The sequence below is a fragment of the Dasypus novemcinctus genome, chromosome X (assembly GCF_030445035.2).
Source record: "Dasypus novemcinctus isolate mDasNov1 chromosome X, mDasNov1.1.hap2, whole genome shotgun sequence".
NCBI lineage: Eukaryota > Metazoa > Chordata > Mammalia > Cingulata > Dasypodidae > Dasypus > Dasypus novemcinctus.
Window position 1 is genome coordinate 18,301,514 of NC_080704.1, and position 17,665 is coordinate 18,319,178.

The window sequence follows — 17,665 nt, forward strand, 5'->3', positions numbered from 1 at the left end:
ATGCAGGCTGTGCGGAGCCCGCCCCTGCCGTCGGCCGGGCAGACCCGGGCGTGTGGACAGGATGAGTCTCGCGCACGTCTCCGCGGCCATCTCAGGGAGGTGGGGAGCCTGGTGGAAGGGGGCAGCCTCAGGTCAGCAGAAGGGGGGCTTTCAGAGCTTGCTGGAGGCCAGGTGAGGACGCTGACGACTGAGGAGACCACCGAGCCCGTAACAGTGGGAGCCACAGATCCCTCCCTCTCCTGTCAGCCTTGGGAGGCCAGGAGCAGATGTGGCCAGATGAGGCAACTTAGGGCTTCTGAGTAGAATGAGCAGAGCCCCCTGGCCTCCCTCCAGCATAGACGGCCCCACAAAGTGCTGCCCCCTCGCAGCCCTGGGAAGCCCAGCTGGGACAGCCAGTGGGGTTTACTTCTAACTTCCAGGCCTGGCCACTCAGGGAGGTGAGGGTCATGGTCCCAGGCGGGAAGCCTCAGGTGGGCTGCAGGAGGAGTCCCAGATCGTCCCCGAGGGCAGGACTAAAGGAGCCCCAATCCCAGGACAGTGGGTGCCTGGGGAGTCCAACCCCTGCTCCCAGTCCAGGGAGTCCAGGAACAGGGGTGGCCGGGCGCAGCTGGCGCTTCCTTCCTCCTCTGAGGTCTCAGGGAAGTGAGGACCTGTTTGGGATGGGAGGGCCCCAGACCAGGAGCTGAGGATTCCCAGCATGTGCCGGGAGTCAGGGCAATGACCCTGAAGGGTGGGGGACCGCCCTCCCCAGGGCAGCAGGCACCCACCGCACCCCTCCCTGTGGCCCGCCCTCGGAGGCCCCGCAGAGGCCTCGGGCTGCCCCGCCCTTCCCTTCTTCCTCAGGGGGTCTAAGAAGTGAGGCACTAAGGGGAGGCCCTGAGTGACTACCGAGGAACCCAAGAGCCCAGGGCAGAAGGGGTCCCACGGAGCTTCAGCCCTGGGCAGCGCGGCCCGCGTGGGGCCTGGGGCATCCCTTCCCTTCTCTCTGGCGGGTCCCAAGCTGAGAGGTGTCAGCTTGAGAGCAGCAGGGTGGGCAGGGCCCAGCTGCCCACAGTCCATCTGCTGGGGCTGGATGGGAAGGCAGGGGCCCTCCCCCACCCTAAAACAAGGGTCCCCGTTGCCAGCCCCGTGGTCACCCCCGTAAGTCCCCAACAGGGCAGACAGGCCGAGCCTCAGGCACACTCGAGCTTCCTCTGCAGGGTCCCGCCGGCGCATTCCCTCCAGACTTCAAGCCCTGCGGGTCTGTCCCTGCCGGAGGGGCTCTCACCCTCTCGTCCTCCCTCCTCCAGGGCCTGCCTCATCTGCCTGCTTCCTTCCCTCCTGCTGCTGTCCCTGACCAGGCCCATCATGCCTCGCAGTCAGAAGAGTAAGCTCCGCTACCGGGAGAAATGCCGCCAGGCCCGAGAGGAGACCCAGGGTCCCCACGGGGCTCAGGCCTCTGTGGAGGTGAAAGAGGAGGCTCCATCCTCCCCCTCTGCCGTTTCTGGGGGGTCCCCGCAGAGCTCCCCTGCTGCTGGCCATCCTGAGGAGCCTCCGAGGTCCCTGTCGCCCCTCACCCTGGCTGCGGTGGTCTCTGGTCCCAGAGCTGAGGAAGAGGCTGAGAGGCCCAGCTCCCCCGAGGCCCCAGGCTCCCCTCAGTCCCCGGTGTCCCCCGAGGCCCCGGGCTCTCCTCAGTCCCCGGGCGTCCCTCAGTCCCCGGGCTCCCCTGAGGCCCTGGGCTCCCCTGAGGCCCCGGGGTCCCCTGAGGCCCCGGGCTCCCCCGAGGCCACGGGCTCCCCTGAAGCCCCAGGCTCCCCTGAGGGCCTGAGCTCCCCTGAGGCCCTGGGCTCCCCCGAGGCCACGGGCTCCTTCCAGACGTGCAGCGCCCCCCAGATGTGGCGCTCCCTCCAGACGTGGAGCTCTCCCCAGACGTGCAGCCCCCTCCAGACGTGGGGCGCTACCCGCCACTCTCGCCGAGACCCGCTCTCCAGGAAGGCCGCCTTGGTGCTGCAGTTCCTGCTGAACAAGTACAAGCTGAAGCAGCCCATCCTGAAGGCCGACATGCTGAAGCTCATCCGCAGGAAGTACAAGGAGCAGTTTCCGGAGATCCTCAGGATGTGCTCTGAGCGCCTGGAGCTGGTGTTTGGCCTCGACCTGAAGGAGCACGACGCCAGCGCGCAGTCCTACCTCCTGGTCAGCAAGCTGGATCCCAGCGAAACCAATCTGAGCGGCGGCTGGGGCTTGCCGAGGAACGGCCTCCTGCTGCCGCTCCTGGGGGTGATCTTCTTGAACGGCAACTGCGCCCCCGAGGAGGAGATCTGGCAGTTCCTGAGTTTGCTGGGCGTCTACAAGGGGAGGAGGCACTTCATCTTCGGGGATCCCTGGAAGCTCATCACCCGAGATTTGGTGCGCGAAAAGTACGTGGAGTACCGGCAGGTGGCTCAGAGCAGCCCTCCACGCTATGAGTTCCTGTGGGGCCCCAGGGCCCACGCTGTGACCAGCAAGATGAAAGTGCTAGAGTTTTTGGCCAAGGTCAACGATACCGTGCCCAGTGCCTTCCACTCCCATTACGAAGAGGCTCTGAAGGACGAGGAAGAGAGGGCCCAAGCCCGCGCTGCGGCCAGGGCTGGTGCTACCGCCAAGGCCAAGGCGCAGGCCCAGCCCAGCCAGGCCGCCAGCAGCTCCTGCCACCCTCAGGTCTGAGGCAGGTTTTCACTCAGGTTGACTGGGGCTGCCAGCCTGCGAAGCTGCAAGCAGTGCCCTGGCTGGAACAGGCCCCGCGCCTAGCTTCCTTGTGTTGCGGGTATACATAAGTAGCATAGAGATTTTTTCGTTTAGATTTGCAGTTGAAGTTGATGCATGAAATGACTCACACATTTACTGCCCTTTGTCAGCTTTTTGCATACTAGTTTGAGGTTTTGTAAAACAAATGAAAATCCTTGAATCCTTCTTAGCGAGCCAAACCAAGATGGCACGGTGCTGTTGTGGTTGTGCTTGGAAACGTACAAGGCCCCCATTGGACAATTGTGAGGATCACGGGATAGAGCAACCTTGGCTTCCTTGATTCCTGTTAGTCTTTTGGTCTGTTCTTGGATTTCCTTATTCCTTTCAGTCTTTCATTTGTAACATTAAAAGATACACGCCTGGATTGGCTGAGCTTATTCACGAATGGGCAAGAGATTAAACCCTGTTGAATTTGACCTCTTGTCAGCTGGCTCTTTTGTTCCTCGGACGTCCATTGAGCATGTGCCCTTTGCAGGCTTCGTGCCAGGACTGGGCATGTTGAGACAAAGAAGACGCATGCCTGCTCCTAGCATTCCAGAGCCTAAGAGCAGCGATCATGAAAGGAAGATGGGAGATCGGCTCCGAGGCCTAGAGAACACTAAGGGGTGGGGTGGGCAGTGCCCTCCCACGGGGCAGTCTGGGCCTTTGGGAGGCAGTTAGTGGTTAGGTGCTGTGGTGAGCTAGATGAGGCCACCGGGCTGCTGAGGCTCCGTGTTCCCGGGCTAAGCCTGGGGTGGAAACTGCTCTTAAGGGCTACTGAGGGATGGTGGGTCAACCCGAGAAGCCCCCCTGTGGCAGCTTGGGAGGGGTCCTGGTTCCTGTCCCCTATGCTGGTGAACACAGTGAGCACAGCGGGCGTGTATGCACATCGTGAGCAGAGAGTTCCAGGGACGCAAGGGGGACGCTTCCCGGAGGTGGGGTGCACAGCAGCCACTGGGAGGGCTCCCTTCCTTGGTCTGGGGCAGTGGGGGCCCACTCCATTAAAAGGGGCTGCAGATTCGCCTGTCTTGTGTGTCCTTTGGCAAAATCTGAGCAAGTGTTTAGATTTTTAGTGGTGGTTAAATGAATGAAAATGGGCGGTTTAGAGGAAGAGCAGACGGGAGGGAGGGACGCTGTTGGTCATTGTTTTCATTTGCTAAAGGCTACCAAGGCAGTTGGTTTTTACAGTGGGGATTTATTAACTTAAAAACTTCCAGTTTGGGAGTGGAGTCGGCTCAAGCCGTTGAGTGCCCGCCTCCCACACGGGAGGTCCTGGCTATGGTTCCCAGTGCCTCCTGAAAAACTAAAAACAAACAACAAGCACAACAAATGATCAGTCCAACTCAGGGGAGCTGATGTGGCTGAGTGATTGAGTGCCTGCTTCCTGCGTATGAGGTTTCGAGTCTATCCCAGGCCCCTGGTGCCTAAAGAACAAAACAAAACAAAAAACTTAGAGTTCTGAGCCCATGAAAATGTCCAAATGAGGGCATCATCAGAAAACTGGCCGCCAGAGTCTCCGGTCACTTGGCTAAGCACACGGAGGCACCTGCTGGGGCTCCCCTCCTTCTCCAGGTCTCATTGCTTTGAGCTTCTGGCTTCCTCTCTCCTGGGTTCTGTTGATTTCAGCCTCTTGCTGTGATGGCATTCTCTGTGCTCCTGTGGCTTTCTCTCTCTTTCTCTGCAGCTTTTTTATATATTCATCCTGTTTGTAAAGGACTCCGTGGGGTAAGAGGATTAAGACCCACCGTAGGGGCAGTGGATTTGGCTCAATGGATAGAGCGTCCACCTACCACATGGGAGGTCCAGAATATAAGCGGACACAGAAGAACACACAGCAAATGGACACAGAGAGCAGGCCAATGGGGGTGTGGGTCGTTGGGGCGGGAAATGGGAGAGAAGTAAAAAGTAAATTAAAAAAAAAAAGACCCACCCTCGGCCATGCCCTATGGAAGTGATTCAATCACATGGCCCTTAAGTGAATCGACACAAAAGGTCCCACCTCCAGTAGGTTCATAGCCACAGGAATGGATTAATTTGAGACCATCATTTTCTGGGGAGTACAAAAGCCTCAAACTGCCACAGCCATTGACACACACTGTAGCAGATTTACATTGTCTCTAGCTCGGGAAGTCTACCTCGTATTCTCATGAAATGACTTCATCTCCTGGGAAAATGTTAGTTGGACTTGCTAAGCAGAGTTTGGGCTGATTCCGTTCTCTATGTTCTAGAATGCTGCACATTCTCTGACTTCTCCTGGATTAAAAACAAAATTTTTTTTTCGAGTCTGCTGTGTAGTATCCTCTGGGGCCACATGAATGATAGAAATAGCAGCCATTCTTTAAATCTCAATGCAGTGCAGCCCCTGGGCCTAGTGTGCTACACTACATGCACTCCAACAGTACCATAAGACCAGCTCGTCAAACCCACTTCACAGATGCAGAAACTGAGCCTCACAAAGTTTGGTAAGCGTCTTGAGTCACATGGCTGCTAAGTGACAGGCCTGGGACTAACCTAATCTGCATCCGCTAGAGCCCTCACTGTTCTGCCCCTCCCAGCCGTAGGCAGACTCGTGTCTCTTAATTCACTTTTCTTCCCATTACTCCAAAATGTATCCCAGGCAATAAAAGGGAATCTGTGCCCAAACTACTGGTTTGGACTATAGGGCCAGAACGAGAAGAGTACCTAAATAAATGAGAAGTAGGAAAAATAAACAGATAACGCTTGGTGACAATATCATTAACTACATACGCAGTGTCAAATCACCCCAAAGCCTGGGAACTCACAAAAATATGTTTCTGCCCGTTCTCCATAGAAAATTCATCTATTAGAACCCAGCTTGCATAAGACCCTAAGTGTGGCTCAACAGATAGAGTACCTGCCTACCATATAGGAGGTCTAAGGGTTCGATACCCAGGGCCTCTTGGCTCGTGTGGTGAGCTGGCCCACGCGCAGTGTTGGTGCATGCAAGGAGTGCTGGGTCATGCAAAGATGTCCCTGCATAAGGGTGCCTGCGACGCAAGGACTGGCCACTGCACAAGGAGAGCCACCCGGTGCCTGGCGTGAAACGGCAGCCCTCCCAGGAGTGGTGCCACGCACACAGAGAGCTGACACAGCAAGATGATGCAACAAGAAAAGACACAGATCCCCAGTGCTGCCTGATGAGAATACGAGTGGACACAGAAGAACACACAGCAAATGGACACAGAGAGCAGACAATTGGGGGGTGGGGCAGAGAAATAAATAAATCTTAATAAAAAAAGAACCTAAGTGTGGCAGGCGAGGAGGCGGCAGCGATGCGCTGCTTTCTCTCCCCAGCCTCCTGTCCTGGGCCCTGCCTGGTGCAGCAGCTTCCCCATCTCGCAGCACTGCCGGGACGAACGTGCAAGAGGCTGTCTAGGTGTCCCATGTAGGAGTGGAATTGCAGCAACACAGGGCACGCACAGGTCCGACTTCACTAGGCAAGGCTCTTGCCAAAGCGTCGTACTGATTTTCCCCAGCAGTGGGAGGAACATGGCGTTCCCTACCGTTCACCGGTGCTGGGTGTTTTCAGCTATAAAAGTTTGGTGCACTTGGTGTGCAGGGGCATCTCAGGGAGTTTTACTCGGCATTCCCCTGTTTCCTGATGAGGCTGAAGGGCCTCTGCATATGTTGTTGACCACTTGGGTATCCTCTTTCCTGAGATAGCTGTTTAAAATCTGTGTGCACCCCAATGATATTGCAGGGACACATGCAGGACAGTATCTATCCTGCCATACCCCACGGAATGGCCTGGGGAGAGTGTCAACTACAACGTAAGCTATAATCCTTGCAGTGCACAGTGCTCCAAAACGTATTCCCCACGTGCAATGAGTGTGCCACGATAATAAGGGAGGTTGTTGATGTTGGGGGAGAGGGATGGGGTGGGGTGTGGGGTATATGGGAACCTCTTACACTTTTTTTCTTTAAGATTTATTTTTATTTATGCTGCACTCCCCCCCCCCCCCCCCTTACAGCTTCCTTGCTGGCTGCTGAGTCCATTCGCTGGGCGTTCTTCTGCTTGTCTGCTCGTCTCCCTTCCTGGCGTCATTTTGCTATGCCTGCTCTCTGCGGGCCTGCGCCGTCAGCTCTCCCCGGGTGGGGGCGAGCCTGCCTTCACAAGGAGGCCCCGGACACGAACCCAGGGCCCACCATACGGTGGACGGGAGCCGCAGCTGCTTCTGCTTCTTATACTTTTTATATAATTTGTGTGTGTGATCTATATCTTTAAAAAAAAACGATAAGAAAATAATAAAGACTAAATTGTACAAATCTGTGTGCGGTCGGGGAGCCAGCCCCGCCGGCGAGGAGCGCCACGGGAGCAGCGGTGAGACACGCCGCTCTGCCAGCGCCGGCGGGGAGGAGCCGCCCTGGCGCCAGCCCGTGGCCTGCGCCGCGGCAGCGCCCTCACCCGCCACCCCGAGGGCCACGTGCTGGGCCAGCCGCGGCCCCGGGCGCTGTCCCGGCGCGCCGAGGGCGCCGTGCTGCTGCCCGAGGGCGCCCAGGCCCTGGGGCCCGTCGCGGGACCCGCCTGCCTGGCGGCGCGGCAGGTGCACGCGGCGTCCCCGAGCGCCTGGGGCGGCAGAGCAGCGCAGCCAGCAGGCCTGGCCGTGCCCGCGCACGAGCGCGCCGCCGCCTGCAGGACGCCGCGGCCCGGAGCGCCCTCCTGGTCCCGGGCAGGTCCGGGGCCGCCGCCCATCGGCGACCCCCCAACTGCAGGGCCTTCGGGGATATAAGCCGGTGTCGCGGACCCCGGGTCTCAGGGCCCCGGCCGTCCCATCCTTGCTGGGGCGACGCGTCGCTGCCCAGGGTCTCTGCGGCCACTTTCGGCCCCTGGAGCGCCTGACTCGGTCGGCAGGACCACCTCCCGCTCGCCCCCGGGCACAGCCAGACCTCTGTGCCCTGCCCTCGCCCGGAGTGCCCTCCTGGGAAAGAGTTCAGGGGGAGGGGCTGGGAGGGAGCATCTCGGGAGACAAGGCTGCTGGGGAGCCGGGGCTCGGCTCCACGAGCAATGAGGGCGCTTGGGGTGCTGGGCACGGAGCGGCAAGAAAATCCGGCTCCATGGGACTTTGGGGTCTGGGGGCGTCAGAGGGCCTCCTGAGGGCCTGCTGCGCCCCCACCGCCGCGCCCCCTGCTGTGGCATCTTGGCCTGGGTGGGCTGGGCTGGGGGTTCAGGGCCAGGGAGGGGCGAGTCAGACCCCAGGGGTCCCCAAATAGAATATGGAATTATTTTTGCTAAGCAAAAGATTAAACTAAACGCTGTGCCATTTGTCTGTTTTCTTATTTGAGTTCTTTGTATCTTCCGTATATAATCCTCAGTTCATTTGTTTTTGTAAACGTGGTCTCTATGACTTGTCTTCTCATAATTTTTGTGGTGAGTTCCTAAAGACGTTCTGGCGAATTTATCCATGTTTTCCTCAAAGCGCTGTGATTTTTATTTATTTAGGATATCCTGCCCTACTCTCTCAGTTTGCCTGACTGCTGAGACAAAAGCCACACAATGAGTCGGCTTAACAACACGAGTTTATTGGCTCCCGGTTTGGAAGGCTAGAAGTCCAAGTTCAAGGCATAGGCAAGACTATGCTCTTCCCCACAGGTCTTGGGGCGTTGTGGTGCAGGCCTGCCACAGCTCCTTGGCAGGTGTCCCGGCTCCAGTCACGTTTCCTCTGTCAGCTCTTCCCGGTTCCTCTGACCTCGGGCTTCGGGCTCCTCCCTGTGGCTTTCTCCGGCTCCCGCTTTGTCCTCTTTCTAAGGTGTCCAGGAAGGGACGTCAAGACCCACCCTGATGCAGCTGGCCACACCCTAACCAAAAACAGCCTCTTCCAGAGGTGCCTCTTACACCTAAGTTCACACCCACAGGAATGTGCACAGCGACTAAGAACACCTTAATTCAACTCCCCAACCCTCCCCTGAGATGCTAATATTTGCTCTTACTTTCTACCAAAAGTTTTCTCATTTTGCCCTTCACCTGAGGTCTTTAATTCAATTGGCAGAGGTCTTTGTGGAAGTTATGAGAAATGTGTAGATTTCTTTTTTCTCCATACTCAACACCAATTATGGAAAAATCTATCCTCTCCCCATCCTGCAGTCTTGTACTAACACGTCCACGTGAATGTATTTTTAAATAAATTTTTTAGAAATTTAAATAAAAAAAATTTAAACATTTTAAAAACTGAATGTAATATAGAGTATCAAGTAGCCTTATTCAACAGTAATTTTTTTCATTTTTCCTTTTTTTCATGAATTTCCATTCATATGTACATATGTACATGGGTTAGGCTTTTCTAAAAACATAGTCACATCATTTGTGAATAATGATATTTGTTTCTTCTTTACAATTCTTCTTCCTTCTAGTTCTTTTTCTTGTCTACTGCACTGACAAGGACATCAGCACGATGTGAATGGAAATGATTCGTGAGCTCATTATGTTGTGTTTGAACTCAGAGGGAAGGCTTTCAGATTTTCACCGTTGGCTATGATGCTTGCTGTAGCTTTTTTTATACATTAAGTTGAATGATAGACAGTTGGTGTCATTCGACAATTTTTTACTTCCAAAAACAGCAATTTCACATGTTTCTACTGAATAGATGCCTTTATCAGTTAAACATAGTTCCCTTCTATTCCAATATATTTTAAAGGTTTAAGGTCATTTTTAAAAATCATGAATGATGCTGATTTTTTTCCAAATGTCTTTTCTGCATCTAGCGAGTTAACACATATTTTAATGTTTTATTGTTAATGTGGTGGATTACACTGATTTCTAAATACTAAAACAATCTTGTATTTCTGCATTAAACCCAACATTTCTTATTTAATATTTTGTTTCTATTTTCTGGAATGAGATTGTCCTGTGATATTATTTTCTTATATTGTGTCTTTGAATATTATATATGCACAATCTCTCTCTGCCACCTTTAATTCTGATTTACTGTGTTAGTTGTCTTTCTCTCTTCTACATGTCTTTTAACTTCTTTTCCATATTTTCTATGTGTTTGTCTCTTTCTGATGCATTTTGGTTAATTTCTTCCGATAAATTTCCAGTTTTTTGTGTGTGTTTTTTTCCTCAGCTGTGTCTAAATTCCTGCTAAACCTCTCCTTTGAGATTTTATTTTCTTTTTTATGTTTTAGAAGCTTTATTTCAAATCTATTTGGCCACTTTTCATGGGTCCTTGTCCCCTGCATGTATTTTTAAAAATTTTGTTATTTCTTTAAATATGGTAATGATTAGCTATTTTATATTCCATGACAAATATATGACATCTTTGTAGGCCTCTTTGTCTTTGCTCTTATTTTTCTGATATTTCTCACCCGTGGTACCTTATTTTCTTGTATTTTTTGTGATTTCTCTGCCTGGTACTCGTACTCCTTGAAAGTTGTAGTTGCTGGAATGCCAGGAGACTGGGATGAAGTTTTTAATCTCGAGAGAGCTGGCTTTTGCTTCTGTCTGCCAACTGTGCACACATACCAAGCCCATCTAAAACCATTAGAGTATTCCTTCCAGGTGTTTGATTTCTTTGTCTTTGCTTATTTGTTTTTTATTACCCTCCCCTTTTTGCCGCGTGCTTGCTGTCTGTTCTCGGTGTCCGTTCACTGCCCACTCATCTGCAATTTTGCTTATCTGCCTTTTTGTTGCGTCACCTTGCTGAGTCGGCTCTCCGCAACGCTTGCCGGCTGGGTGGCACCCCACAGTGTGCGGCAAGCCTGTCTTCACAACAAGTCCCCGGGACACGAACCCAGGGCCTCCCATATGGTAGGTTGGAGCCCAATTGATTGAGCCACAGCTGCTTCCCAGGTGTTTGGTTTTTGAACACCCAAGAACTGTGAAGTTGGGCTGCCAGTACACTAAAGAGCCAGCTTATGGTTACAACATCCAGAGGACCTCATCCCACTCTTCTTAGCTTGCAAAGGTTCAGAGAGCAATTTTCATTGCAGTCCCTGAGATTATAGCCCTTTGGGGGCCAAGGGTTTCTTGATGAAGCTCTTGTTAGACTCTTCCCCTTGGGCAGACCTTGGGTTTCTTCTCCTGAATCCATGTCATGCAGTAGAGTGACACTGAAGTTCAAGGTCACATGTATTTGGCCAGCATCCTCAGTGTCAAAGCCGGCTTTGTGAGTGCGCTGCTTACCTCTCTGGGATTCCATCTTTACTTAATCTCTTTACCTGTGTGTTTCTTGCTTTCTTGCCAGATATCAATGTTTAAAAATATATATAATCCTATATTTTTAGTTGTTTTCCACAGGAGGGCCAGTCTCTATTATTGGAAAGCAAAATTCAAAGGCAATATTTTTGTATAATTACTTTGTACTTGGCTCCTTTTCTGTTGTGATATGCGTCATGTAGTCAATGAATATAATTAGCAACCCTCAGGTCCCAGCTTATTTATTTCCTGGAGAAGCTGAGGCAGAGAAACAGAGAGAATCCTAAGTACACCAGTACTTATTAGTCCCACGGCATACTGGCCCACCTGGCATGGCAATAATGAAGATTACAGCATTGACTTGGTAGAGGAGTCTCTCTAGAGAGAGCCCCTACTGTCTCTTCATTCTCTTCCCCTAATAAAATAATACGAAACGGAGTCAGACTGCTCCCCCTGGACTTAAGCCCTCCATTTGTGACCCCAACCCCCCATTTCCCAATGCATCTGAATCTTTCACTTGGTTCACTGGCAGAAAGGAAATGCTCACGGTGTCTCCTGGGAGGGATTTTGTCCCCCAGGGACATTTGACAATGTCTGGAGATATTTGGAGGCTGTTACAACTTGGGGAGGGGTGTAGATGGGGGAGAGTACTGCTGCCATCCAGGGGAAGAGGCCAAGGATGCGGCTAAACATCCCACAATATGCAGGCAGACTCACCCAACCAGGATAGTTGTCGATGGTGCGGAGGTGGAGACCCTCTGGCACATGATGAACCCAGAGAGTTCTACCCATGAGAGGATGACTTCCTCCAAGAGGAGAGGTAGAAGAAAGTATGGGCTACATTCTCAGCCAAATACTATTCTATGCTCATATGGGCGAGAGTCCTAATCGGTCGGCCCTTCTCTAAGGTATTAATAAAACCAACGTCATACAGCAAACTTGCACCATCTCTGGGCTGAGAGAAACTTTTCACCGAATCCTTCATGTGTATATTGTATACTAAGCGCTCAGGAAAATCAAGACATTTCAGGACAAATTAAATTCCCACAAGAGGCAATTTCATCAAGGGTTTCCCGAGACAGTTGTGTAATAATTTAACCAAAATCTGATTATTAGAGTTGCTGAATCAACACACAACATCAACAATTTCAGGGAAGCGGACTTGACCCAATGGATAGGGCATCCGCGTGCCACATGGGAGGTCCACGGTTCAAACGCCGGGCCTCCTTGACCCGTGTGGAGCTGGCCCATGCACAGTGCTGATGCGCGCAAGGAGTGCCGTGCCATGCAGGGGTGGTCCCCGCATAGGGGAGCCCCATGTCAAGGAGTGCGCCCCGGAAGGAGAGCCCCCTAACGCGAAAGAAAGTGCAGTGTGCTCAAGAATTGTGCCACACACACACAGAGAGTTGACACAAGATGATGCAACAACAAGAAACGATCCTGCTGCCGCTGATAAGGATTGAAGTGGTCACAGAAGGACACCCACCGAATGGACACAGGGAGAAGACAACAGGTGGGGGAGGGGAGAGAAATAATTTTTTTAAAAAAATCAACAATTTCAGTGGCTTCCATTCAGGAGACCACTTTCCCTCAGAAACAAAATAATTCCTGAGAACTTGAGAAGCAAAGAGACTCTCCTCAAGAAGATTCAACCAATTTTAATGCTGATGTTTAACTTATAGCACAAAATATATAAAATGTTCATGATTCTATTCCAAATAATGTACCAGCAGACTTGAAGTCTTTTATGAGAAGAAGTGAAATCACCTCTAGGAGGTCTGAATCAGTCTGGGTTCAATCAGAGCAGCAGAAATATGAGTCAGGAAGTAGAACCAGGGATTTATTATAGGAATTAGACCTTCTGCAATTGTGGGGTGGTGGAGTCATCTGTGCCAGGCCGTTGTCTCTGCATCTCATGTTGAGCCTGACTGAAGTCACTGCAGACCGGCAGTGGGAAGGTGAGCTTGGCATTGATGAAAGCAAAGACACATTGACACCTGCATCTGTTTTGCTACCACCAGCCTCGATGCAATGGGTAGCCTGCCAGAGAAACTGGTCCTCTTTGCAATGGCAATGTACATGCACTTGGCCCAGAGAACCAGAAGGAGGATACCTGGCAGGAGCTGGACGAGCTGTGAGTCCAGGGGATTATCCCATGTTGACAAGGTGAGCCAGTAGATAGGTAACAATGTACAAGGTAGTCTGTACCAGAGTATAACCAGCTTCACTTCTGCCTTCCAAATCTCATGCAACTTTCTCTCAGGCCAACCCCAACCTTGAACCACAGAGGGAAGGGAATTCTGGGAAATACAGTCAAAGCCACCACAAGTATCTTGCTTTCCAAAGGAAGAGCAAATACTCATGGATAAGCATTTCCTACACTGAAATTAGTGGATGATTGTAGGAGAGGCTGGCAGCAGCTTTGGGAATGTGAATGCCAGAGCCGGGACTTCCGGCTGCCACGGGAGTCTTTCACAGGGAGCTCTGGATGTAAGACGATCTGAATCATGGGCTTCATGTTTCAGCTGGCAGCTAAAACTGTCATTAGAACTGGCCACACTGGGGGTTGGAAGCTAACTCCTTGGAGATTGTGACAGTTATATATTTTATATATATATAACTTATATATTTTAGGACTGCAAAAGCTCATTGGGAAGATGAAATAAAGCTGGAATTTTGATTTGACTAACAAATCAAAAGAAAGGAACATATAATAATTTCTATAGAATTCGAGAAGGCATTTGATAAAAATTCATCCTTTTGTGCTTTTAAAAGAATGATTAATAGGGAAGTGGACTTGGCCCAGTGGTTAGGGCATCCGTGTACCACATGGGAGTTCCGCGGTTCAAACCCCGGGCCTCCTTGACCCGTGTGGAGCTGGCCCAGGTGCTGTGCTGTTGCACGCAAAGAGTGCCGTGACACGCAGGTGTGTCCCTGTGTAGGGGAGCCCCACGCGCAATACTGTAACAACTGTACACCAGTAAACTAGACAATGTAGATGAAATAGACCAATTCCCAGGAACATACAAACTACACTGACCCTAGAAGGAATAGAAGACCTCAACAAAACAATCACCATAAAGAGATTCAAACAGTCATCAAAAATTCCCCAAAATGAAAAGCCCTGGACCAGATGGCTTCACAGGTAAATTCTACCAAGCATTCAAAGAAGATTTAATACCTATCTTACTCTAACTCTTCCAAAATATTTAACACGAAGGAATGTTACCATACTCACTCTATAAAGCCAACATCACCCTCATACCAAAGTCAAACAAAGCTTTTATAAAAAAAGAAAATTATGGCCTATTTCCTTAATGAGAATAGATGAAAAAATCCTCAACAACCTGCTAATTGAATCCAGCAACACATTAAAAGCATTATTATTCATCATGATAAAGTGGGTTTTATACCAGGCATTCAAGGGTGGTTCAACATAAGAAATTCATACAGTGCAAAACATCACATTGGTAAATTGAAGAATGAAAATCATATGATCATCTTCATTGATGCAGAAAAGGCATTTGACAAAATCTAGCATTCTTTCTTGATAAAAACACTCCAAAAGATAGGAATTGAAGGACGCTTTCTCAACAAAATGAAGGGCATAAATAAAAAACGCACAGCTACCATACACTCAGTGTTGAAACACTGAAAGATTTACCTTTGAGATCGAGAACAAGACAAAGATGCCCACTGTCACCACTGTTGTTCAATATTATGCTAGGGGTTCTAGCTAGAGCGGAAAAAGAAATAAAAGATGTGCAAATTAGAAAGGAAGAAGCAAAACTTTTGTTACTCACAGATGGTATGAACTTATACCTAGAAAGTACTGAAAAGACTACAACAAACTACTGGAGCTAATAAAGAAGCTCAGCAGAGTGGCAGGATACAAGATTAATATACAAAGATCAGTGGTGTTTTTATACACGACTAATGAGCCATCTGAGGAGGAATTCAGGGGAAAAATTTCCATTAACAATAGCAACTAAAAGAAACAAATATTTAGGAATAAACTTAACCAAGGATGTAAATGATCTCTATTCAGAAATTTACAATGCACTGCTAAAAGAAATCATACAAGACCTAAATAAATGGAAGAACATTTCATGTTCAATAATTAGAAGACTAATATCATTAAGATGTCAATTCTACCCAAATTGATACACAGATCTAATGCTATCCTGACAAAAATCCCACCATTTTTGAAAGAACTGGAAAACACAATTAGCAAATTTATTTGGAAGTGTAAGGGGCCCCGAATAGCCAGAAACATCTTTTCAAAAGGAGGAATGAAGTTGGACGACTCTCATTTCTGGATTTTAAATCATATTACCTAGCTACAGTAGTTAAAAAGAGCTTGGTACTAGCACAAAGATAGACACATAGATCAATGGAACCTAACTGATGGTTCACTAACAGATTCTCACATCTGGGGTTAAATGATTTTTGAAAAGGCTGTCAAGAACACCAACTACGGCAGAACAGTCTATTCAACAAATGGTACTGGAAGAACTGGAACTCCATATCCAAAATAAAAAAGGTCCCTATGTCTTACCTTATACAAAAATTAACTCAAAATGGATCAAAGACCTAAATATAAATTCCATAACCATAAAGTTCCTAGAAGAAACTATAGGGAAACTTCTTCAAGACCTGATGGTAGACAGTGGTTTCTTATACCTTATACTGAAAGCACAAGCAACCAAAGAAAAAAGGAATAAATGGGACCTTCTCAAACTTAAACTCTTTTGTGATTCAAAGGACTTTATCAAGAAGGTGAAAAGGCAGCCCACTCAATGGAAGGAAATATTTGGAAACCACATATCCCATAAGTGTTTGAGTTCCATTCTATATAAAGAGATCATACGACTCAACAATAAAAGAGCAAGCGATCCAATTTAAAAATGTGAAAGACTTATACAGACATTTCTCCAAAGGTAAACAAATGGTGAACAAGCACATGGAAAAATGTTCAATATCATTAGTTATTCTGGAAATGCAAATCAAAACTATAATGAAATACCATCTCACACCTCATAGAATGGCCATTATTAAAAAACAAAAGAGGAAACAAGTGCTGGAGAGGATGTGGAGAAATAGGAATATTCCTTCACTTTTGGTGGGAATGTAGAATGGTGCAACCTCTGTGGAAGGCAGTTTAGTGGTTCCTCAGGAAGCTAAATATGGAAGGGCCATATGACCTGGCAATCCCTCTACTAAGAATAAATCCAGAAGAACTGAAAACAGTGTCACAAATAGACATTTGCACATCCATGTTCATAGCAGCATTATTCCCAATTACCAAAAGATGGGAATCAACACAAGTGTCTATCAGCCAATGAATGGATAAACAAAATGTGGCATATACATTGATGGAATACTACACTGGTGCAAGAAGAAATGAAATTGGGACACATATAAAAACAAGCATGGGACACATATGAAAACAAGGATATGGGACACATATGAAAACAATGTGAACATTATGCTGTGTGAAATAAGCCGACACTAAGGGACAAATATTGTACTGGCTCATTGTATGTAGAATTTTTAATTAGCTTGACTCTACAAATGTGGAACTGGATAGAATTGATGGTAACATATGATAGTGACTATAACTAACATGACTCGTTTATAAACAAGATTGTGGCTTAAAGGGGAAACTTAGGGATGTACTGTCAATTGAAAGAAAGCTCGGGAATAATCTAGGGACTGAATAATATAGTGAGCCTGCAGGTGGATGAGGATTGTGGTTAATAGTAGAAATACAAGAATATTCATGTATGAACTAGAAGAAATGTACATCACTATTACAAGGTGGTAAGTATATAGTGATGCACGGGGAAAATACAATTAATGTAACTTATGGACTATAGTTAGTAATATTGTATGGACTATAGTTAGTAATATTGTAATATTCTTGCATCAATGTCAAAGAAGGTACTCTAGCAACACTAAAGGTCAATAATAGGGGCATATGCGATTTTTAAATTTTTTTACTAAGGAAAACGTTCAAACATTTACTGAGGTGATGACTGCACAACTCTGATAAAGTGAGAGCCACTGAGTGTACTCTTTGGATACATTGTACAAGTCATGGGACTATATACTAGTGAACCATGGAGTGGAAGATGGCCTGTGGTTGTAGTTAAAAGTACAAATATGGGAGTGTTCTGTCATGAACGATAACAAATGTACAATACGAATACATGGTGTTACTATTAGGGGGTGTATGGAAAAATATATCATACGTAAGCTCTGGACCAGTTAGTGGCAATAGTCTGATGATGTGCTTTCCCAATCTGTAACAAATGTTCCACAACAATGCAAGTAATTGGTGGAGGGCTGAGGTGTGGGAATTCTCCCCATGATGCACGATTGCTTTGTAAGCTCACAACTTCTCTAATAAAAAATAGAAATAAATGAAAATAAATATGCACAAAGGGCATTGAAGATGATTCCAAGTATGTAGGTTAACACTTACAGACAGAGGCTGAAATGCAGCATATATTGGATGGGCAGGGAGGTGCCTTGGTTCACTTGTCCCCAGAGACACAATTCAGTTTCAACCAGAAGCTCAGGGAACTTTTCCCATCTGGTTCTCTGTCTAAAGCAGGAGAGGAAAATCTTGACGAAGGGCCAGGTGCATAAAAAGAGGAACCAAGTGAGAACATTCCATCCAGGTATGCTTCCTTGAATTCAGATTAATTGGAGGAAAAAAGCGTTGGGAAGAGGTGGAGCCACCCTTTCCCTGCAGCCCCCCCAGAA

The 17,665-nt window shown here is 48.7% G+C and overlaps 1 protein-coding gene across 1 annotated transcript; it reads left to right on the forward strand.

The window, feature by feature from the left end:
- LOC101412214 (melanoma-associated antigen B4-like) lies at positions 1–2,682 on the forward strand. The gene is made up of 2 exons (XM_058291962.1): positions 1–131; positions 1,290–2,682. Exons 1-2 carry the CDS (start codon positions 1–3, stop codon positions 2,680–2,682), a joined length of 1,524 nt encoding a protein of 507 aa, XP_058147945.1.
- The last annotated feature ends 14,983 nt before the right edge of the window (positions 2,683–17,665 follow it).

Bases quoted from the DNA above. Each gene is read 5' to 3' on its own strand.
- LOC101412214 (XM_058291962.1), top strand. From the start codon at position 1: ATGCAGGCTGTGCGGAGCCCGCCCCTGCCGTCGGCCGGGCAGACCCGG. The intron at 132-1,289 runs GTCAGCAGAAGG...TCCCTCCTCCAG, and splicing joins GTGGAAGGGGGCAGCCTCAG to GGCCTGCCTCATCTGCCTGC.